Consider the following 26,077-nt stretch of genomic DNA (forward strand, 5'->3'; position numbering starts at 1 on the left):
ATACAGTGAACAGCATTATACACAGTAATATACAGTGAACAGTAATATTCACAGTATTATACAGTGAACAGTATTATACACAGTAATATACAGTGAACAGTGTTATACACAGTAATATACAATGAACAGTAATATGCACAGTAATATACAGTGAACAGCATTATACACAGTAATATACAGTTAACAGTAATATTCACAGTAATATACAGTGAACAGTAATATTCACAGTAATATACAGTGAACAGTAATATTCACAGTAATATACATAGTGAACAGCATTATACACGGTAACATACAGTGAACAGTGTTATACACAGTAATATGCAGTCGACAGTAATATTCACAGTAATATACAGTGAACAGTAACATTCACAGTAATATACAGTGAACAGTGTTATACACAGTAATAAACAGTGAACAGTAATATGCACAGTAATATACAGTGAACAGTAATATACAGTGAACAGTAATATGCACAGTAATATACAGTGAACAGTGTTATACACAGTAATATACAGTGAACAGTAATATGCACAGTAATATACAGTGAACAGTGTTATACACAGTAATATACAGTGAACAGTAATATGCACAGTAATATACAGTGAACAGTGTTATACACAGTAATAAACAGTGAACAGTGTTATACACTAATATACAGTGAACAGTAATATGCACAGTAATATACAGTGAACAGTAATATGCACAGTAATATACAGTGTACAGTAATATACACAGTAATATACAGTGAACAGTGTTATACACAGTCATATACTGTGAACAGTGTTATACACAGTAATATACAGTGAACAGTGTTATACACAGTAATAAAAAGTGAACAGTGTTACACACAGTAATATACAGTGAACAGTAATATACACAGTAATATACAGTGAACAGTGTTATGCACAGTAATATATAGTGAACAGTATTATACACAGTAATATACAGTGAACAGTAATATGCACAGTAATATACACAGTGAACAGCATTATACACAGTAATATACAGCGAACAGTGTTATACACAGTAAAATACAGTGAACAGCATTATACACAGTAATATACAGTGACCAGTAATATTCACAGTAATATACAGTGAACAGTAATATGCACAGTAACATACAGTGAACAGTAATATACACAGTAATATACAGTGAACAGTGTTATACACAGTAATATACAGTGAACAGTGTTATGCACAGTAATATACAGTGAACAGTGTTATACACAGTAATATACAGTGAACAGTAATATACACAGTAATATACAGTGAACAGTAATATACACAGTAATATACAGTGAACAGTGTTATACACAGTAATATACAGTGAACAGCATTATACACAGTAATATACAGTGAACAGTGTTATACCCAGCAATATACAGTGAACAGTAATATTCACAGTAATATACACAGTGAACAGCATTATACACAGTAATATACAGTGAACAGTAATATTCACAGTAATATACAGTGAACAGTGTTATACACAGTAATATACAGTGAACAGCATTATACACAGTAATATACAGTGAACAGTAATATTCACAGTAATATACACAGTGAACAGCATTATACACAGTAATATACAGTGAACAGTAATATTCACAGTAATATACAGTGAACAGTGTTATACACAGTAATATACAGTGAACAGCATTATACATGGTAATATACAGTGAACAGTGTTATACACAGCAATATACAGTGAACAGTGTTATACACAGTAATATACAGTGAACAGCATTATTCACGGTAATATACAGTGAACAGTGATATTCACAGTAATATACAGTGAACAGTGTTATACACAGTAATATACAGTGAACAGTGTTATTTATACACAGTAATATACAGTGAACAGTAATATACACAGTAATATACAGTGAACAGTGTTATACACAGTAATATACAGTGAACAGCATTATACACGGTAATATACAGTGAACAGTGTTATACACAGCAATATACAGTGAACAGTAATATTCACAGTAATATACACAGTGAACAGCATTATACACAGTAATATGCAGTGAACAGTAATATTCACAGTAATATACAGTGAACAGTGTTATCCACAGTAATATACAGTGAACAGCATTATACACAGTAATTTTCAGTGAACATTAATATTCACAGTAATATACACAGTGAACAGCATTAAACACAGTAATATACAGTGAACAGTAATATTCACAGTAATATACAGTGAACAGTGTTATACACAGTAATATACAGTGAAGTGTTATACACAGTAATATACAGTGAACAGTAATATAGACAGTAATATACAGTGAACAGTAATATGCACAGTAATATACAGTGAACAGTAATATACAGTAAACAGTATTATACACAGTAATATACAGTGAACAGTGTTATACACAGTAATATACAGTGAACAGTGTTATACACAGTAATATACAGTGAACAGTAATATGCACAGTAATATACAGTGAACAGTATTATACACAGTAATATACAGTGAACTGTGTTATACACAGTAATATACAGTGAACAGTAATATACACAGTAATATACAGTGAACAGTGTTATACACAGTAATATACAGTGAACAGTAATATGCACAGTAATATACAGTGAACAGTGTTATACACAGTAATATACAGTGAACAGTAATATGCACAGTAATATACAGTGAACAGTAATATACACAGTAATATACAGTGAACAGTGTTATACACAGTAATATACAGTGAACAGTGTTATACACAGTAATATACAGTTAACAGTGTTATACACAGTAATATACAGTGAACAGTAATATACACAGTAATATACAGTGAACAGTGTTACACACAGTAATATACAGTGAACAGTGTTATACGCAGTAATATACAGTGAACAGTGTTATACACAGTAATATACAGTGAACAGTAATATACACAGTAATATACAGTAAACAGTAATATACACAGTAATATACAGTGAACAGTGTTATACACAGCAATATACAGTGAACAGCATTATACACGGTAATATACAGTGAACAGTGTTATACACAGCAATATACAGTGAACAGTAATATTCACAGTAATATACACAGTGAACAGCATTATACACAGTAATATACAGTGAACAGTAATATTCACAGTAATATACAGTGAACAGTGTTATACACAGTAATATACAGTGAACAGCATTATACACAGTAATATACAGTGAACTGTAATATTCACAGTAATATACAGTGAACAGTAATATACACAGTAATATACAGTGAACAGTGTTATACACAGTAATATACAGTTAACAGTGTTATACACAGTAATATACAGTGAACAGTAATATACACAGTAATATACAGTGAACAGTGTTATACACAGTAATATACAGTGAACAGCATTATACACAGTAATTTTCAGTGAACAGTAATATTCCCAGTAATATACACAGTGAACAGCATTATACACAGTAATATACAGTGAACAGTAATATTCACAGTAATATACAGTGAACAGTGTTATACACAGTAATATACAGTGAACAGTAATATGCACAGTAATATACAGTGAACAGTGTTATACACAGTAATATACAATGAACAGTAATATGCACAGTAATATACAGTGAACAGTAATATACACTGTAATATACAGTGAACAGTGTTATACACAGTAATATACAGTGAACAGTGTTATACACAGTAATATACAGTTAACAGTGTTATACACAGTAATATACAGTGAACAGTAATATACACAGTAATATACAGTGAACAGTGTTATACACAGTAATATACAGTGAACAGTGTTATACGCAGTAATATACAGTGAACAGTGTTATACACAGTAATATACAGTGAACAGTAATATACACAGTAATATACAGTGAACAGTAATATACACAGTAATATACAGTGAACAGTGTTATACACAGCAATATACAGTGAACAGCATTATACACGGTAATATACAGTGAACAGTGTTATACACAGCAATATACAGTGAACAGTAATATTCACAGTAATATACACAGTGAACAGCATTATACACAGTAATATACAGTGAACAGTAATATTCACGGTAATATACAGTGAACAGTGTTATACACAGTAATATACAGTGAAGAGCATTATACATGGTAATATACACTGAACAGTGTTATACACAGCAATATACATTGAACAGTGTTATACACAGTAATATTCAGTGAACAGCATTATACACAGTAATATACAGTGAACAGTATTATACACAGGAATATACAGTGAACAGTGTTATACACAGTAATATACAGTGAACAGTAATATACACAGTAATATACAGTGAACAGTGTTATACACAGTAATATACAGTGAACAGTGTTATACACAGTAATATACAGTGAACAGTAATATACACAGTAATATACAGTGAACAGTGTTATACACAGTAATATACAGTGAACAGTAATATACACAGTAATATACAGTGAACAGTGTTATACACAGCAATATACAGTGAACAGCATTATACACGGTAATATACAGTGAACAGTGTTATACACAGCAATATACAGTGAACTGTAATATTCACAGTAATATACACAGTGAACAGCATTATACACAGTAATATACAGTGATCAGTAATATTCACAGTAATATACAGTGAACAGTGTTATACACAGTAATATACAGTGAACAGCATTATACACAGTAATATACAGTGAACTGTAATATTCACAGTAATATACACAGTGAACAGCATTATTCACAGTAATATACAGTGAACAGTAATATTCACAGTAATATACAGTGAACAGTGTTATACACAGTAATATACAGTGAACAGCATTATACATGGTAATATACACAGAACAGTGTTATACACAGCAATATACAGTGAACAGTGTTATACACAGTAATATACAGTGAACAGCATTATACACGGTAATATACAGTGAACAGTAATATTCACAGTAATATACAGTGAACAGAGTTATAAATAGTAATATACAGTGAACAGTAATATGCACAGTAATATACAGTGAACAGTAATATTCACAGTAATATACACAGTGAACAGCATTATACACAGCAATATACAGTGAACAGTGTTATACACAGTAATATACAGTGAACAGTAATATTCACAGTAATATACACAGTGAACAGCATTATACACAGCAATATACAGTGAACAGTGTTATACACAGTAATATGCAGTGAACGGTAATATTCACAGTAATGTACAGTGAACAGTAATATTCACAGTAATATACAGTGAACAGTAATATTCACAGTAATATACACAGTGAACAGTAATATGCACAGTAATATACAGTGAACAGTAATATACACAGTAATATACAGTGAACAGTGTTATACACAGTAATATACAGTGAACAGTGTTATACACAGTAATATACAGTTAACAGTGTTATACACAGTAATATACAGTGAACAGTAATATACACAGTAATATACAGTGAACAGTGTTATACACAGTAATATACAGTGAACAGTGTTATACACAGTAATATACAGTGAACAGTGTTATACACAGTAATATACAGTGAACAGTGTTATACACAGTAATATACAGTGAACAGTAATATACTCAGTAATATACAGTGAACAGTGTTATACACAGTAATATACAGTGAACAGTAATATGCACAGTAATATACAGTGAACAGTGTTATACACAGTAATATACAGTGAACAGTGTTATACACAGTAATATACAGTGAACAGTGTTATACACAGCAATATACAGTGAACAGCATTATACACGGTAATATACAGTGAACAGTGTTATACACAGCAATATACAGTGAACAGTGTTATACACAGTAATATACAGTGAACAGCATTATTCACGGTAATATACAGTGAACAGTGATATTCACAGTAATATACAGTGAACAGTGTTATACACAGTAATATACAGTGAACAGTGTTATTTATACACAGTAATATACAGTGAACAGTAATATACACAGTAATATACAGTGAACAGTGTTATACACAGTAATATACAGTGAACAGCATTATACACGGTAATATACAGTGAACAGTGTTATACACAGCAATATACAGTGAACAGTAATATTCACAGTAATATACACAGTGAACAGCATTATACACAGAAATATGCAGTGAACAGTAATATTCACAGTAATATACAGTGAACAGTGTTATCCACAGTAATATACAGTGAACAGCATTATACACAGTAATTTTCAGTGAACATTAATATTCACAGTAATATACACAGTGAACAGCATTATACACAGTAATATACAGTGAACAGTAATATTCACAGTAATATACAGTGAACAGTGTTATACACAGTAATATACAGTGAACAGTAATATACAGTGAAGTGTTATACACAGTAATATACAGTGAACAGTAATATAGACAGTAATATACAGTGAACAGTAATATGCACAGTAATATACAGTGAACAGTAATATACAGTAAACAGTATTATACACAGTAATATACAGTGAACAGTGTTATACACAGTAATATACAGTGAACAGTGTTATACACAGTAATATACAGTGAACAGTAATATGCACAGTAATATACAGTGAACAGTATTATACACAGTAATATACAGTGAACAGTGTTATACACAGTAATATACAGTGAACAGTAATATACACAGTAATATACAGTGAACAGTGTTATACACAGTAATATACAGTGAACAGTAATATGCACAGTAATATACAGTGAACAGTGTTATACACAGTAATATACAGTGAACAGTAATATGCACAGTAATATACAGTGAACAGTAATATACACAGTAATATACAGTGAACAGTGTTATACACAGTAATATACAGTGAACAGTGTTATTTATACACAGTAATATACAGTGAACAGTAATATACACAGTAATATACAGTGAACAGTGTTATACACAGTAATATACAGTGAACAGCATTATACACGGTAATATACAGTGAACAGTGTTATACACAGCAATATACAGTGAACAGTAATATTCACAGTAATATACACAGTGAACAGCATTATACACAGAAATATGCAGTGAACAGTAATATTCACAGTAATATACAGTGAACAGTGTTATCCACAGTAATATACAGTGAACAGCATTATACACAGTAATTTTCAGTGAACATTAATATTCACAGTAATATACACAGTGAACAGCATTATACACAGTAATATACAGTGAACAGTAATATTCACAGTAATATACAGTGAACAGTGTTATACACAGTAATATACAGTGAACAGTCATATACAGTGAAGTGTTATACACAGTAATATACAGTGAACAGTAATATAGACAGTAATATACAGTGAACAGTAATATGCACAGTAATATACAGTGAACAGTAATATACAGTAAACAGTATTATACACAGTAATATACAGTGAACAGTGTTATACACAGTAATATACAGTGAACAGTGTTATACACAGTAATATACAGTGAACAGTAATATGCACAGTAATATACAGTGAACAGTATTATACACAGTAATATACAGTGAACAGTGTTATACACAGTAATATACAGTGAACAGTAATATACACAGTAATATACAGTGAACAGTGTTATACACAGTAATATACAGTGAACAGTAATATGCACAGTAATATACAGTGAACAGTGTTATACACAGTAATATACAGTGAACAGTAATATGCACAGTAATATACAGTGAACAGTAATATACACAGTAATATACAGTGAACAGTGTTATACACAGTAATATACAGTGAACAGTGTCATACACAGTAATATACAGTTAACAGTGTTATACACAGTAATATACAGTGAACAGTAATATACACAGTAATATACAGTGAACAGTGTTACACACAGTAATATACAGTGAACAGTGTTATACGCAGTAATATACAGTGAACAGTGTTATACACAGTAATATACAGTGAACAGTAATATACACAGTAATATACAGTAAACAGTAATATACACAGTAATATACAGTGAACAGTGTTATACACAGCAATATACAGTGAACAGCATTATACACGGTAATATACAGTGAACAGTGTTATACACAGCAATATACAGTGAACAGTAATATTCACAGTAATATACACAGTGAACAGCATTATACACAGTAATATACAGTGAACAGTAATATTCACAGTAATATACAGTGAACAGTGTTATACACAGTAATATACAGTGAACAGCATTATACACAGTAATATACAGTGAACTGTAATATTCACAGTAATATACAGTGAACAGTAATATACACAGTAATATACAGTGAACAGTGTTATACACAGTAATATACAGTTAACAGTGTTATACACAGTAATATACAGTGAACAGTAATATACACAGTAATATACAGTGAACAGTGTTATACACAGTAATATACAGTGAACAGCATTATACACAGTAATTTTCAGTGAACAGTAATATTCCCAGTAATATACACAGTGAACAGCATTATACACAGTAATATACAGTGAACAGTAATATTCACAGTAATATACAGTGAACAGTGTTATACACAGTAATATACAGTGAACAGTAATATGCACAGTAATATACAGTGAACAGTGTTATACACAGTAATATACAGTGAACAGTAATATGCACAGTAATATACAGTGAACAGTAATATACACTGTAATATACAGTGAACAGTGTTATACACAGTAATATACAGTGAACAGTGTTATACACAGTAATATACAGTTAACAGTGTTATACACAGTAATATACAGTGAACAGTAATATACACAGTAATATACAGTGAACAGTGTTATACACAGTAATATACAGTGAACAGTGTTATACGCAGTAATATACAGTGAACAGTGTTATACACAGTAATATACAGTGAACAGTAATATACACAGTAATATACAGTGAACAGTAATATACACAGTAATATACAGTGAACAGTGTTATACACAGCAATATACAGTGAACAGCATTATACACGGTAATATACAGTGAACAGTGTTATACACAGCAATATACAGTGAACAGTAATATTCACAGTAATATACACAGTGAACAGCATTATACACAGTAATATACAGTGAACAGTAATATTCACGGTAATATACAGTGAACAGTGTTATACACAGTAATATACAGTGAAGAGCATTATACATGGTAATATACACTGAACAGTGTTATACACAGCAATATACATTGAACAGTGTTATACACAGTAATATTCAGTGAACAGCATTATACACAGTAATATACAGTGAACAGTATTATACACAGGAATATACAGTGAACAGTGTTATACACAGTAATATACAGTGAACAGTAATATACACAGTAATATACAGTGAACAGTGTTATACACAGTAATATACAGTGAACAGTGTTATACACAGTAATATACAGTGAACAGTAATATACACAGTAATATACAGTGAACAGTGTTATACACAGTAATATACAGTGAACAGTAATATACACAGTAATATACAGTGAACAGTGTTATACACAGCAATATACAGTGAACAGCATTATACACGGTAATATACAGTGAACAGTGTTATACACAGCAATATACAGTGAACTGTAATATTTACAGTAATATACACAGTGAACAGCATTATACACAGTAATATACAGTGATCAGTAATATTCACAGTAATATACAGTGAACAGTGTTATACACAGTAATATACAGTGAACAGCATTATACACAGTAATATACAGTGAACTGTAATATTCACAGTAATATACACAGTGAACAGCATTATTCACAGTAATATACAGTGAACAGTAATATTCACAGTAATATACAGTGAACAGTGTTATACACAGTAATATACAGTGAACAGCATTATACATGGTAATATACACAGAACAGTGTTATACACAGCAATATACAGTGAACAGTGTTATACACAGTAATATACAGTGAACAGCATTATACACGGTAATATACAGTGAACAGTAATATTCACAGTAATATACAGTGAACAGAGTTATAAATAGTAATATACAGTGAACAGTAATATGCACAGTAATATACAGTGAACAGTAATATTCACAGTAATATACACAGTGAACAGCATTATACACAGCAATATACAGTGAACAGTGTTATACACAGTAATATACAGTGAACAGTAATATTCACAGTAATATACACAGTGAACAGCATTATACACAGCAATATACAGTGAACAGTGTTATACACAGTAATATGCAGTGAACGGTAATATTCACAGTAATGTACAGTGAACAGTAATATTCACAGTAATATACAGTGAACAGTAATATTCACAGTAATATACACAGTGAACAGCATTATACACAGCAATATACAGTGAACAGTATTATACACAGTAATATACAGTGAACAGTAATATGCACAGTAATATACAGTGAACAGTAATATACACAGTAATATACAGTGAACAGTGTTATACACAGTAATATACAGTGAACAGTGTTATACACAGTAATATACAGTTAACAGTGTTATACACAGTAATATACAGTGAACAGTAATATACACAGTAATATACAGTGAACAGTGTTATACACAGTAATATACAGTGAACAGTGTTATACACAGTAATATACAGTGAACAGTGTTATACACAGTAATATACAGTGAACAGTGTTATACACAGTAATATACAGTGAACAGTGTTATACACAGTAATATACAGTGAACAGTAATATACACAGTAATATACAGTGAACAGTGTTATACACAGTAATATACAGTGAACAGTGTTATACACAGCAATATACAGTGAACAGCATTATACACGGTAATATACAGTGAACAGTGTTATACACAGCAATATACAATGAACCGTAATATTCACAGTAATATACACAGTGAACAGCATTATACACAGTAATATACAGTGATCAGTAATATTCACAGTAATATACAGTGAACAGTGTTATACACAGTAATATACAGTGAACAGCATTATACACAGTAATATACAGTGAACTGTAATATTCACAGTAATATACACAGTGAACAGCATTATACACAGTAATATACAGTGAACAGTAATATTCACAGTAATATACAGTGAACAGTGTTATACACAGTAATATACAGTGAACAGCATTATACATGGTAATATATACTGAACAGTGTTATACACAGCAATATACAGTGAACAGTGTTATACACAGTAATATACAGTGAACAGCATTATACACGGTAATATACAGTGAACAGTAATATTCACAGTAATATACAGTGAACAGAGTTATAAATAGTAATATACAGTGAACAGTAATATGCACAGTAATATACAGTGAACAGTGTTATACACAGTAATATACAGTGAACAGTAATATACACAGTAATATACAGTGAACAGTGTTATACACAGTAATATACAGTGAACAGTGTTATACACAGCAATATACAGTGAACAGCATTATACACGGTAATATACAGTGAACAGTGTTATACACAGCAATATACAATGAACCGTAATATTCACAGTAATATACACAGTGAACAGCATTATACACAGTAATATACAGTGATCAGTAATATTCACAGTAATATACAGTGAACAGTGTTATACACAGTAATATACAGTGAACAGCATTATACACAGTAATATACAGTGAACTGTAATATTCACAGTAATATACACAGTGAACAGCATTATACACAGTAATATACAGTGAACAGTAATATTCACAGTAATATACAGTGAACAGTGTTATACACAGTAATATACAGTGAACAGCATTATACATGGTAATATATACTGAACAGTGTTATACACAGCAATATACAGTGAACAGTGTTATACACAGTAATATACAGTGAACAGCATTATACACGGTAATATACAGTGAACAGTAATATTCACAGTAATATACAGTGAACAGAGTTATAAATAGTAATATACAGTGAACAGTAATATGCACAGTAATATACAGTGAACAGTAATATTCACAGTAATTTCCACAGTGAACAGCATTATACACAGCAATATACAGTGAACAGTGTTATACACAGTAATATACAGTGAACAGTAATATTCACAGTAATATACACAGTGAACAGCATTATACACAGCAATATACAGTGAACAGTGTTATACACAGTAATATGCAGTGAACGGTAATATTCACAGTAATGTACAGTGAACAGTAATATTCACAGTAATATACAGTGAACAGTGTTATACACAGTAATATACAGTGAACAGTAATATGCACAGTAATATACAGTGAACAGTGTTATACACAGTAATATACAGTGAACAGTAATATGCACAGTAATATACAGTGAACAGTAATATACACTGTAATATACAGTGAACAGTGTTATACACAGTAATATACAGTGAACAGTGTTATACACAGTAATATACAGTTAACAGTGTTATACACAGTAATATACAGTGAACAGTAATATACACAGTAATATACAGTGAACAGTGTTATACACAGTAATATACAGTGAACAGTGTTATACGCAGTAATATACAGTGAACAGTGTTATACACAGTAATATACAGTGAACAGTAATATACACAGTAATATACAGTGAACAGTAATATACACAGTAATATACAGTGAACAGTGTTATACACAGCAATATACAGTGAACAGCATTATACACGGTAATATACAGTGAACAGTGTTATACACAGCAATATACAGTGAACAGTAATATTCACAGTAATATACACAGTGAACAGCATTATACACAGTAATATACAGTGAACAGTAATATTCACGGTAATATACAGTGAACAGTGTTATACACAGTAATATACAGTGAAGAGCATTATACATGGTAATATACACTGAACAGTGTTATACACAGCAATATACATTGAACAGTGTTATACACAGTAATATTCAGTGAACAGCATTATACACAGTAATATACAGTGAACAGTATTATACACAGTAATATACAGTGAACACTGTTATACACAGTAATATACAGTGAACAGTAATATACACAGTAATATACAATGAACAGTGTTATACACAGTAATATACAGTGAACAGTGTTATACACAGTAATATACAGTGAACAGTAATATACACAGTAATATACAGTGAACAGTGTTATACACAGTAATATACAGTGAACAGTAATATACACAGTAATATACAGTGAACAGTGTTATACACAGCAATATACAGTGAACAGCATTATACACGGTAATATACAGTGAACAGTGTTATACACAGCAATATACAGTGAACTGTAATATTCACAGTAATATACACAGTGAACAGCATTATACACAGTAATATACAGTGATCAGTAATATTCACAGTAATATACAGTGAACAGTGTTATACACAGTAATATACAGTGAACAGCATTATACACAGTAATATACAGTGAACTGTAATATTCACAGTAATATACAGTGAACAGCATTATTCACAGTAATATACAGTGAACAGTAATATTCACAGTAATATACAGTGAACAGTGTTATACACAGTAATATACAGTGAACAGCATTATACATGGTAATATACACTGAACAGTGTTATACACAGCAATATACAATGAACAGTGTTATACACAGTAATATACAGTGAACAGCATTATACACGGTAATATACAGTGAACAGTAATATTCACAGTAATATACAGTGAACAGAGTTATAAATAGTAATATACAGTGAACAGTAATATGCACAGTAATATACAGTGAACAGTAATATTCACAGTAATATACACAGTGAACAGCATTATACACAGCAATATACAGTGAACAGTGTTATACACAGTAATATACAGTGAACAGTAATATTCACAGTAATATACACAGTGAACAGCATTATACACAGCAATATACAGTGAACAGTGTTATACACAGTAATATGCAGTGAACGGTAATATTCACAGTAATGTACAGTGAACAGTAATATACAGTGAACAGTAATATTCACAGTAATATACACAGTGAACAGCATTATACACAGTAATATACAGTGAACAGTATTATACACAGTAATATACAGTGAACAGTAATATACACAGTAATATACAGTGAACAGTGTTATACACAGTAATATACAGTGAACAGTGTTATACACAGTAATATACAGTGAACAGTGTTATACACAGTAATATACAGTGAACAGTGTTATACACAGTAATATACAGTGAACAGTAATATACTCAGTAATATACAGTGAACAGTGTTATACACAGTAATATACAGTGAACAGTAATATGCACAGTAATATACAGTGAACAGTGTTATACACAGTAATATACAGTGAACAGTGTTATACACAGTAATGTACAGTGAACAGTGTTATACACAGTAATATACAGTGAACAGTGTTATACACAGTAATATACAGTGAACAGTAATATACACAGTAATATACAGTGAACAGTGTTATACACAGTAATATACAGTGAACAGTGTTATACACAGCAATATACAGTGAACAGCATTATACACGGTAATATACAGTGAACAGTGTTATACACAGCAATATACAATGAACCGTAATATTCACAGTAATATACACAGTGAACAGCATTATACACAGTAATATACAGTGAACAGTGTTATACACAGTAATATACAGTGAACAGTAATATTCACAGTAATATACACAGTGAACAGCATTATACACAGTAATATACAGTGAACAGTAATATTCACAGTAATATACAGTGAACAGTGTTATACACAGTAATATACAGTGAACAGCATTATACATGGTAATATACACTGAACAGTGTTATACACAGCAATATACAGTGAACAGTGTTATACACAGTAATATACAGTGAACAGCATTATACACGGTAATATACAGTGAACAGTAATATTCACAGTAATATACAGTGAACAGAGTTATAAATAGTAATATACAGTGAACAGTAATATGCACAGTAATATACAGTGAACAGTAATATTCATAGTAATTTCCACAGTGAACAGCATTATACACAGCAATATACAGTGAACAGTGTTATACACAGTAATATACAGTGAACAGTAATATTCACAGTAATATACACAGTGAACAGCATTATACACAGCAATATACAGTGAACAGTGTTATACACAGTAATATGCAGTGAACGGTAATATTCACAGTAATGTACAGTGAACAGTAATATTCACAGTAATATACAGTGAACAGTAATATTCACAGTAATATACACAGTGAACAGCATTATACACAGTAATATACAGTGAACAGTATTATACACAGTAATATATAGTGAACAGTATTTTACACAGTAATATATAGTGAACAGTAATATATTGGATTGCATTTTGTTTATTGTCACGTGTACCGAGGTACAGTGAAAGGTATTTTTCTGTGAGCAGCTCAACAGATCAAAAGAAAAGGAAATAAATAGATAACAGGGCAACACAAGGTATCCAATGTAACTACATAAACTCCCGGCATCGGATGAAGCATACAGGGTGTAGTGTTAATGAGCTCAGTCCATAAGAGGGTCGTTTAGGAGTCTGGTAACAGCGGGGAAGAAGCTGTTTTTGAGTCTGTTCATGTGTGTTCTTTGACTTTGAACGGTAATATACACAGCAAACTTATATAAGTTGGAGTCAAATTCTGCCACTCAGTTGTGTGTGTATAGGGAGTATATCAGGGGGCTATGTACGCAGCCTTACGGTACTCTGGTGTTGAGGACTATCGTGGAGGAGGTGATGTTGGGTCAGGAGGTTGCAGGACTGGATCTTACCTGTGATGGACAGGACGGAAACCCCCTATCATTTTCACAATTTGATTTATCCACTTTCTTGTGGACGGTAATAATGGTCATGTTCTTGTGATCCCGGTCCTCTTCATCCCAGAGAGGCGTGACCTGAGCTGCTAGCCACCGTGGATAAACTGTCTGGCCCGCAAGCTTTAATTTGGACATTCTGAATTCTCCCTCTGTGTACCCGAACAGGCGCCGGAATGTGGCAACTAGGGGCTTTCCACAGTAACTTAATTGCAGTGTGAATGTAAGCCGACTCGTGACAATAAAGATTATTATTATTATCATGTTGGTGGGCTTGCTTACACTCATGGGTGTTTTTTGGCCGCTGAGGGAATCCTTCACTGGGTGTTGTCGGACGGCTATGTTGACCTCCTGCGATTGAGGAGCAGTTTGAAGTGCTCCTTCCACTGCTGATGGGTAGACTCTTCAGCTACTAGAATCAGCTAGATTCAGGCAGCACGGTAGCCTTGTGGATAGCACAATTGCTTCACAGCTCCAGGGTCCCAGGTTCGATTCTGGCTTGGGTCACTGTCTGTGCGGAGTCTGCACATCCTCCCCGTGTGCACGTGGGTTTCCTCCGGGTGCTCCGGTTTCCTCCCACAGTCTAAAGATGTGCGGGTTAGGTGGATTGGCCATGATAAATTGCCCTTCGCGTCCAAAATTGCCCTTAGTGTTGGCTGGGGTTACTGGGTTATGGGGATAGGGTGGCGGTGTTGACCTTGGGTAGGGTGCTCTTTCCAAGAGCCGGTGCAGACTCGATGGGCTGAATGGCCTCCTTCTGCACTGTAAAATTCTATGATTCTATGAATCGGTAATATACAACGTGAACAGGAGTGACCCTAGAACTGAACCGTGTGGATACCAGTCCCCACTCAAGCATTCTGAGTAAAGGTCCTTAAACCCTGACAAAGCTGTGTCAGCACGGCTCAGCGACTGGCACACTCAGAATGCCGTGGGTTCAAGTCCTACTCCAGGAACTAAAGCATGAACATCTAGGCTTTTGACGCAGCTCTGAGCAAATCTGGAATAAGTAACATCCACTCATGACAATGTCTGCTTTCTTACAGAGCAGGTGCCATGTTCTTCCTAACCACCAATCAGTGTTTCAGCAGCATGTCCGTTATTGAGCTGTTCATCTCGGAAAGGAACGTTTTCATGTAGGTGATAACTTTGATTTTCTGACATTAATTTTATTTGCCTGTAATTAGAATCGTGATAAAAAAATCTATTTGCAGCGTACTAATATGCAACTTCCAGCAATCGCTCAAAGATATGTTCCTGCTGCCAGGTGCGAGGTCAGCACACTGCAGTTTGGAATTAAAATTTTACTATTTCAAGGAAGTATTAATTTCTGTTAACATCAGCCTCTTTCGTTTCTGAAACTGAAATTTAAAATTTGGAATCTACTTATCATTCCATACCACCAAATTATAATTCCTTGCTTTGAGCAACATCTCTTCAATTGGGGACAGGTAGGGCCTGAGAGATTATGGTGCCATCGCAATCATTTAAAAAATATTATTTTGTACGATGTGGGTGTCACTGGCTAGACCAGCGTTTGCTGCCAATCCCTTTTTAAAAAATCAATTTAGAGTACACAATTCTTTCTTTCCAATTAAGGGGCAATTTAGCGCGGCCAATCCACCTACCCTGCACATCTTTGGGTTGTGGGGGTGAGACCCACACAGATATGGGGAGAATGTGCAAACTCCACACGGACAGTGACCCCAGGGCCAGGATCGAACCCGGGTCCTCGGCGCCGTGAGGCAGCAGTGCTAACCACTGTGCCGCCCCTTTGCTGCCCACCGCTGATTGCCCCTTGAGAACATGCTGGTGAGCCTCCAGCTGGTGATCCAAAGTGACTGCATTTCTTAGATTTCTGATTGACAAGAGGGTCAAAGGTTCTGGGGAACAGGCACAAAAGTGGAGTAACTCACCTGCTGACTCCACAAAACCTGTCTACCATCCACGTGTGGCAAGTGTCAGGGATGTGTTGGAATATTCCCCACTCGTTTGGATGAGTACAGATCCAAGAACATACAAGACGCTCAACACAACGGTGGCACAGTGGTGAGCACTGCTGCCTCACAGTGCAGGGATCCGGGTTCGGTTCTGACCTTGGGTGACTGTATGGAGTTTGCACGTTCTCCCCGTGTCTGCGTGGGCTTCCTCCGAGGCTCCAGTTTCCTCCCACAGTCCAAAGATGTGCAGGTTAGGTGGATTGGCCATGATAAATTGCTCCTTCGTGTCCAAAAGGTTTAGGTGGGGTTACAGGGATAAGGCGAGGGCATGGGCCTAGGTGGGGTGTTCTTTCGGAGAGTCAATGCATACTTGCTGGGCCAAATGGCCTCCTTCTGCACTGTATGGATTCCATGATTCTACCATCCAGGACAAAGCAATCCACTTGATTGGCATCCCATCCATCACCCTCAACATTCACTCCCTCCACCACCAATGCACAGTGGCGGCCGTGTGTACCACCTACAAGATGTACTGCAGGAGCTCGCCAAGTCTCCTTCAACAGCACCTTCCAAGCCCACAACCTCTACCACCTAGACGGACAAAGGTATCCATTGCCTGGGAAGCTCAACACCTTTAAGTTGCCCTCCAAGTCACTGACCATCCTGACTTGGAAATATATCGGCCGTTCCTTCACTGTCACTCAGTCAAAACCTGGAACTCCCTCCCAAACAGCACTGTGGGTGTACCTACACCACATGGACTGCAGCAGTTCAAGAATGTCTCACCACCACCTTCTTGAGGACAATTCAAGATGGGCAATCAATGCTGGCCTGACCAGCAAAGCCCACGTCCCAGGAAAGAATAAAAAAAGTTTGAGGTTTACTCTGGTGCAATGTTTGATGAAATCAAGTTTTGCATTGAGGCCGACAGCTCTCAATGATTGAGATCTCTGCCCCCAGGGTCCTTGATCCTGGGGAAGGCCTGTCACTTTCTAATTGAGTGGCAGTCTGGTATTTAATTCAGCAGTGCTCTTGCCAGTTTTTGGTTTTGCAGAAATATACTTTATTCGTAAAATATCTGGAACAATATTTGGAAGTTGCACCCTGAATGGATACGGTGAATATTACATGTATCACAATTGTACTGAAGCTCCTCAATGTGAGTCATACAGCCCAAGGGGCTTCTATTCAATTCCACTCCCCTCAGTTCACTATGGCTGAAAGATCTTTGTCAGCGACCTTCCCCCATTGGGTCTCTGTGGCGGCTGGCTCGGGTTTTAGTGCAGCGCCTCATCCTGGGCGTTGGAGTGTGTGGGGTTCTTGTCAGGTCTCCAGTTAGGGGGCAAGACTGCCATTGCCACCAAGAAATACTACCCAGAGAAACTATTCCCTCTGGTGACACAATAAAGTTAATCTACCTATCGCCAATCCTTGCTGATAATAATTTGATACTGTGTTGTGATTTTATTTTACTTACAGGCATGAATATATCAGTGGATACTACAGAATAAGCTCATACTTCCTAGCAAAGTTAGTTGTTGACCTGATACCCATGAGAGCCATACCGTCCATCGTACTTACACTTCCAACCTACTTCCTAATCGGTGAGCAACAGAATTTCATCCTTTTAGATTTTGAGCTACCATGGGAAGGTGGTTTTTGAGGGCAGCAAGTGCACATGATGTTAGTCCATCTTTCACCCAAAATGTTGGTGCCAAAAGATGGGAGGGGGGGGCGGCAGGCGGGGGGGGGGGGGGGGGCATGATCCGACTTGGGTTTTTTAAGATGATCAAAGGATTTGATAAAATAGATAGATTTCCTCTGATTTCATAGAATTTACAGTGCGGAAGGAGGCCATTCGGCCCATCGAGTCTGCACCGGCTCTTGGAAAGAGCACCCTACCCAAGGTCAACACCTCCACCCTATCCCCATTACCCAGTAACCCCACCCAACACTAAGGGCAATTTTGAACACTATGGGCAATTTATCATGGCCAATCCACCTAACCTGCACATCTTTGGACTGTGGGAGCACCCGGAGGAAACCCACGCACACACGGGGAGGACGTGCAGACTCCGCACAGACAGTGACCCAAGCCGGGAATCAAACCTGGGACCCTGGAGCTGTGAAGTAATTGTGCTAACCACTGTAGTACCGTGATGCCCTGTCTCTGGCTCCCCCTGCCCGGGGATGTGTCAGTGAGGTGTTCTGCTGTAGGTGAACGTCAGTCTAATCTAGAGCTATGCCCCGTCGAGGCGGGTGTATCTACGCTGGTGGAGGATGCGGGTGAGCGTTGTAATGGCTCTTCCAGAGTTTCCTCTTCTGCCTGCCGTGATCTGGGAGCGTTGACTGCCATGATAGGCAGCCTGTGGCCCTTATCTCCTGGTGCCAAAAAATAGACAATGGAGTTTCAGTTCATGAGCACCCAGATTACCACGTTGCATGTGACTCACTGTGAGGGCCAGGATGTGATGATGGAAGTGTGATCCGTCCTAGGTTGCCGAGACATTTTGACGGCCCTTTCCCCACAGGAGCGATCCCTGTCCTCCCCAGCAATCTTGATTGAGGCCTGCTCAAATTCGCTGTTGGCCCTGCCTCCCCTGGTCCAGGAGCTTTCCCACCTCTTGTGGGAAAGCTTGCTTTGGATGAAGATAAAAGGCTTGTGATGAAAAGGGATGGAGCAGAGTTTGGGAAAGATGCAGGTCCCGGCGAGCCCTCTCCAGCAGGTCTGAAGATGGAGCGCTCACAACATGATAGATGAGACGGGGGTGATGTGAAAGTTTCTGTGAGACATTCAGCGGTGACATGTGTCCCCCGTTGATGGTTATCTGAGATCCCTGAAGAGATTGCAGTGGCTGTTTAGCACTGGGCTAATTCGCTGGCTTTGAAAGCAGACCCCGGCAGGCCAGCAGCGCGGTTCAATTCCCGTACCAGCCTCCCCGAACAGGCGGCGGATTGTGGCGACTAGGGGCTTTTCGCAGTAACTTCATTTGAAGCCTACTTGTGACAAAAAGCGATTTTCATTTTGGGCAGCACGGTAGCATGGTGGATAGCACAATTGCTTCACAGCTCCAGGGTCCCAGGTTCGATTCCGGCTTGGGTCACTGTCTGAGCGGAGTCTGCACATCCTCCCCGTGTGTGCGTGGGTTTCCTCCGGGTGCTCCGGTTTCCTCCCACAGTCCAAAGATGTGCAGGTGAAATGAAATGAAAATCGCTTATTGTCACAAGTAGGCTTCAAATGAAGTTACTGTGAACAGCCCCTAGTCGCCACATTCCGGCGCCTGTTCGGGGAGGCTGTTACGGGAATCGAACCATGCTGCTGGCCTGCCTTGGTCTGCTTTCAAAGCCAGCGATTTAGCCCTGTGCTAAACAGCCCCTAGGTTAGGTGGATTGGCCATGATAAATTGGCCTTAGTGTCCAAAATTGCCCTTAGTGTTGGGTGGGGTTACTGGGTTATGGGGATGGGGTGGAGGTGTTCTTTCCAAGAGCCGGTGCGGACTCGATGGGCCGAATGGCCTCCTTCTGCACTGTAAATTCTATGATTAGCCCTTTGACTACATGGTGCCACGATGAGAGTTTGTAGGATGGCTTACCCTGGCGACGAGGATGAGGCACTCATCCTCTTCCTGCACCGTAAGCCGTTTTGGGGGCAGTTTCCAATCCTACTGACCTGCCCTGTGATGGCCTCCCAGGTTGGAGTGCTGAGGCTGGTGTGCTTTCTGGAACTATCCCTGGGCTATAGGATATTTCTATGCATACGTTCTTCTCTGATCAAGGCCTAGATGGCCTTGTGACTGAAGCAAGGTTCTGTCTTCATGTGACTTGCGGACCTCCTCCTCTGGCTTCCAGAGGTCGCTGTGTGTCCTGGAGACAGGTGGTCTGCACAGAGTGAGATGTGTACACTCGGGCCATGTTTAAATATGGCACCCGGACGGACCATTGACCCTGCCAGGAAACAGGGCAGGTGAATTAGCTCCCAACCCTCTGGGTGATTTGGAGAGATACTCGCCTGTGCATAAGTAATGAGTTTCCAAGCACAATATCCCGTCATTCCGAGCAGCGGGATATGCGCTATGAAGCTCGCCACCACACTTGGTCTCAGAAATGGAAAATTCCATCCATAGAGACAGCCGGAGTGGGAATATTTTAAATGTAGTGTTTACTGAAGAGAGGTTGTGGTAAAACGTACACTTGGAGCCACAGTAAAAGAATATGAATGTATATTGGATATTAAATCCAATATTTTAAACAACAAATAGATTGTTTCTTCAGGAAATATACTTTAAATTATTCCGTAAACCTCATGTCACTCAGGCGACACGTGGGCGCAGCGATTAGACCATAAGACATAGGAGCAGGATTAGGCCACTCGGCCCATCGAGTCTGCTCCGCCATTCAACCGTTTTTTTAAATTTAAATTTGGAGTACCCAATTACTTTTTTTTCCAATTAAGGGGCAATTTAGCCTGGCCAATCCACCTACGCTGCACATCTTTGGGTTGTGGGGGTGAAACCCACGCAGACACGGGGAGAATGTTCAGGGCCGGGATTCGAACCCGGGTCCTCAGCGCCGTAGGCAGCAGTGCTAACCACTGAACCATGTGCCGCCCTCTGCCATTCAATCATGGCTGATATTTTTCTCATCCCCATTCTCCTGCCTTCTCCCCATAAACCCTGATTAATCAAGAACCTATCGATCTCTGTCCTAACGACTCCCAGTAACTTGACCTCCACAGCCTTTTGTGGCAAAGAGTTCCACAGGTTCGCAGGTTAGGTGGATTGGCCACGCTAAATTGCCCTTTAATTGGAAAAGAATTATTGGGTGCACTAAATTTTTTAAACTGTAAGTCATTAAGCGAACAATATTTAAAACCTGAGATTCATTGTGTGTCAGGCTGCCTTAAAAAATTTAAGATAAATAACTGAGAATTCTGTTTGTTAAAAATAATTCTGACTGCACAGAGAAAGTCTTCCCCAAAATGTTAGATTCTGTTGGATGCAATTTTCTTTATTCCAGATAGAACCTGATGCAGCATTGTAGAATGCGATAAAGGTGTAAGAGTTGATTTGACAATGAGACTGTCTATTTTATTTTTCAGGGTTGAAGCTGGAGCCCGTTAGCTTTTTCATTGCAATGCTGACATTAATTCAAGTGTCTGTTACAGCTGCGTCGATGGGATTGGCTGTTGCGACTGGACAGAGCATCTTAACAATTGCAAACCTCTCGATTACTGTTCTGTTTGTTCTCATGATCGTACGTTGCATTTATTTGATTTTTGCTTTCTCTTGTGTCTTCAAATGCCTCCGCGACGTCCCTTACCCTGGGCTGGATTCTGAGACGAAGTGCTGACATCAGCACTGAAAAAACAGCGCACAACGGCCACCGATCCTCCGGCTGGTGGGAGGCTAGCAGGCACGCAGCGTAGAGCACCCGGCTCCAGATGCGGTTACGGCTGGAGGATTGCCGGATCCGTGGCCACTCATGTGCACGTCGGCGGCTTGCGGAGGCCGCGCCGTGCAACATGACGCCGGTCGCGCGCGGACCCCGCCTGCTAAATAGTGACCCCCAAATAGTGATGACCAGGCTCGCCACCCCTGGATCACCACCCACCAGTGTCATCGGCCACTGCCAAAGCCCCCTGCCCGCGGATCGGCCCCCCCCCCCCCCCCGACTGTGGCGGCACTGGACGCTGCCTGCAAGCCGAGTTCCCGAAAATAAATGCCACACGCGACTGACGCCGTCGGGAACTCAGCCCATCGGGAGCGGAGCATCAGGGACAGGGCCTCAGGTAGCGTCCTGAGGCCATTCCGACGGTGTGCGCCGTACTGTTTTGGAGGGGGTGGAGCATCGCAAAAGTGCCGCCGCTCCTGATTTCGGCACCAACATGGATTCTCCGGCTGATCGGCGTACGCAATTTCGGTGCCGAGTACAGGAGAATCCCGCCCCCTCTCGCTGTAATCTCCTTTAGTCCAATAACCACGCAGATACCTGCACTCCTATATTCTGGCCTCTTGAGCATCCCTGATTTTCTTCGTTCCAGCATCGGCAGCCGTCCCTTCAGCTCCACAGGCACTAATCCCGGGAATTGCCCCCCCAGAAATCACCTCTTTAAAAATGGTCCTGAAAAACTTACCTTCTTGACCAAGCTTCTGGAACCTGTCCTGATTTCCTCTTTTGTGGCTCAGTGTCAAATTTTGATCATTCGCCCAGTGAACTCGGTCCCCTATCCTGCTTCCCAAAATCTGGAAGGACCGGAAAACCGGCTCCATTCAAAGTTGGTAACATTCCCTCCCTGCAAACTATGGCACCATCTCCATCAGGCATTGCTGCCTGATCCATGCTTTATTAACAAAGGGTCCTTACAGGATTCCATTGATGATCCAGTTATGTGTCGTCCCCCCCCCCCCCCCCCCCCCCCTGTTAGTTAGTTCCTCTCCCATTTATTTTAAATTTTAAAAGATTTATTTCATGTGAAACATTGGAAGTGGAGGGGTACTTCAGGCCTGCTATGTATCTGCGTTGCGGCTCCCTGATCTGCTGCTTTGTGGTTCCAGTTGTGTTTATTTCAGGTCGGGATTAATGCCTGGTTCACCCCTCCCCCTCCCCGCCTGTCTGGGTGTGGCTCAGTGGAGAAGCCAGCCTAGCTTTAAGTTTTACTCAACGATAATCCTATAATTAACTATAGCAACGTACAACTATATGCCCCCGCTGTTATGAATTTGAGTAACACTATTGGCTGGTGAAATGTCACGTGATACACAGTGACGTCAGCGGAGCATTTCGCGAGCTGTTGGGGGAGTTCACCACCTTGCTCTGTAGAAGCAACATCTCTTAATAAACCCGGCGCTCTGTTTTTATGAACTTAAAGCATGGCACCTCGACTTCCTTTAGTCTTTGCGACAACAACAAATGTACAACGGTCACCAGACCCAAAACCTGCAAAGTCCCTATATCTGGCACATATCCAGTTACGGGGTCTTCCCGGGTATGTGGTGGGATTCTCCGCCGGCGGGATTCTCCATTTTGCCGGCAGCCCGGGGGTTTCCCGGCGGCGTGGGGCTGCCCCACAATGGAGAATCCCACCGGCGGGGTGAGGCAGAAGTGTGGCGCGGCGGGGCGGAGAATCCAGCGCAGGGGGTCTGGTACCTGTACTAAATCAAGTTGTTGTTTCAATATCTGACTGTGTGTGGGCACAGTGGTTAGCATTGTTGCTTCACAGCGCCAGGGTCCCAGGTTCGATTTCCGGCTTGGGTCACTGCCGTGCGGAGTCTGCACGTTCTCCCCGTGTCTGCGTGGGTTTCCCCCGGGGGCTCCGGCTTCCTCCCACAAGTCCCAAAAGACGTGCTTGTTCGGTGAATTGGACATTCTGAATTCTCCCTCTGTGTACCCAAACAGGCGCCGGAGTGTGGCGACTAGGGGATTTTAATGTAAGCCTACTTGTGACAATAACAAAGATTATCATTATTTTTAAGATATGTAGATGCGGGCAGCACGGTGGCGCAGTGGGTTAGCCCTGTTGCCTCACGGCGCCGAGGTCCCAGGTTCGATCCCGGCTCTGGGTCACTGTCCGTGTGGAGTTTGCACATTCTCCCCGTGTCTGCGTGGGTTTCACCCCCACAACCCAAAAGATGTGCAGGATAGGTGGATTGAACACGCTAAATTGCCCCTTAATTGGAAAAAAATGAATTGGGTACTCTAAATTTATAAAAAAGATATGCAGATGCTGCCATCAGAATGCACGCTTTCCGCATACATTGAGCCAATAAAAATGAGAAAATGCTGGAAATACTCAGCAGGTCTGAAAGCATCTGTGCAGATAGAAACCGAGATAACGGGCGGGATTCTCCGGGCCCCCAGCCGCATGTTTCATGGGCATGCGCCGTACGCCGTCAGCGGGATCCTATCTTCCCGTCGCTTGTCAATGGGATTTCCCATTGTAACCACCCCACTCCGCCTGGAAACCCGCTGGCGGGGGTGTGCTCCCAGCGGGAAAAGTGAACCGCAACGACCCGAGAATTCCAGCCAGGGTTCCAGATCGAATGAACTTTCACCACAACCTTCATCGGGACCTCCATTCGTTCCGATGAAAGGTCACTCGGTCTGAAAGGTTAGCTCTGGTTATCTCGCCACAGACGCTGCTGAGGACTTTCCAGCGTTTTCTGTTCCTGATTCAGATTTCCAGCCTCTGAGGTAGTTTGTGGTTGTATCAGCCAGGAGCAAGTATCTGTAAAAACCCGATCAAAGAGAAGCAGCAACAGATGCTGAATCATACACTGTTGTGCAAAGCCAGTAGTGACAATGTTCAGATCTGAGTGGGCCAGACATGAATCAAAGAGTGGGATTTTATAATGCAGGCTGACAACAACATCTTGCGGTTTACCGAAGTCGATGAACGTTTAGTTGGCTTGCCGCATCTGCTGCAGGGTAACCCA

General features: G+C 38.5%; 1 protein-coding gene across 4 annotated transcripts in view; it reads left to right on the plus strand.

Moving 5' to 3' along the window:
- abcg2a (ATP-binding cassette, sub-family G (WHITE), member 2a) overlaps nucleotides 1–26,077 on the plus strand; it is a 128,834-nt gene that overhangs the window by 93,964 nt on the left and 8,793 nt on the right. For 3 of the 4 annotated variants that reach the window (XM_072495264.1, XM_072495266.1, XM_072495265.1), the window contains exons 11-13: nucleotides 16,752–16,841; nucleotides 19,125–19,249; nucleotides 22,744–22,898. In XM_072495264.1, coding sequence (XP_072351365.1) covers nucleotides 16,752–16,841; nucleotides 19,125–19,249; nucleotides 22,744–22,898 — 370 coding nt within the window. The remainder of the gene's footprint in view (nucleotides 1–16,751; nucleotides 16,842–19,124; nucleotides 19,250–22,743; nucleotides 22,899–26,077) is intronic. The other variant, XM_072495267.1, reaches the window with a different exon arrangement.

The sequence above is a fragment of the Scyliorhinus torazame genome, chromosome 3 (assembly GCF_047496885.1).
Source record: "Scyliorhinus torazame isolate Kashiwa2021f chromosome 3, sScyTor2.1, whole genome shotgun sequence".
NCBI lineage: Eukaryota > Metazoa > Chordata > Chondrichthyes > Carcharhiniformes > Scyliorhinidae > Scyliorhinus > Scyliorhinus torazame.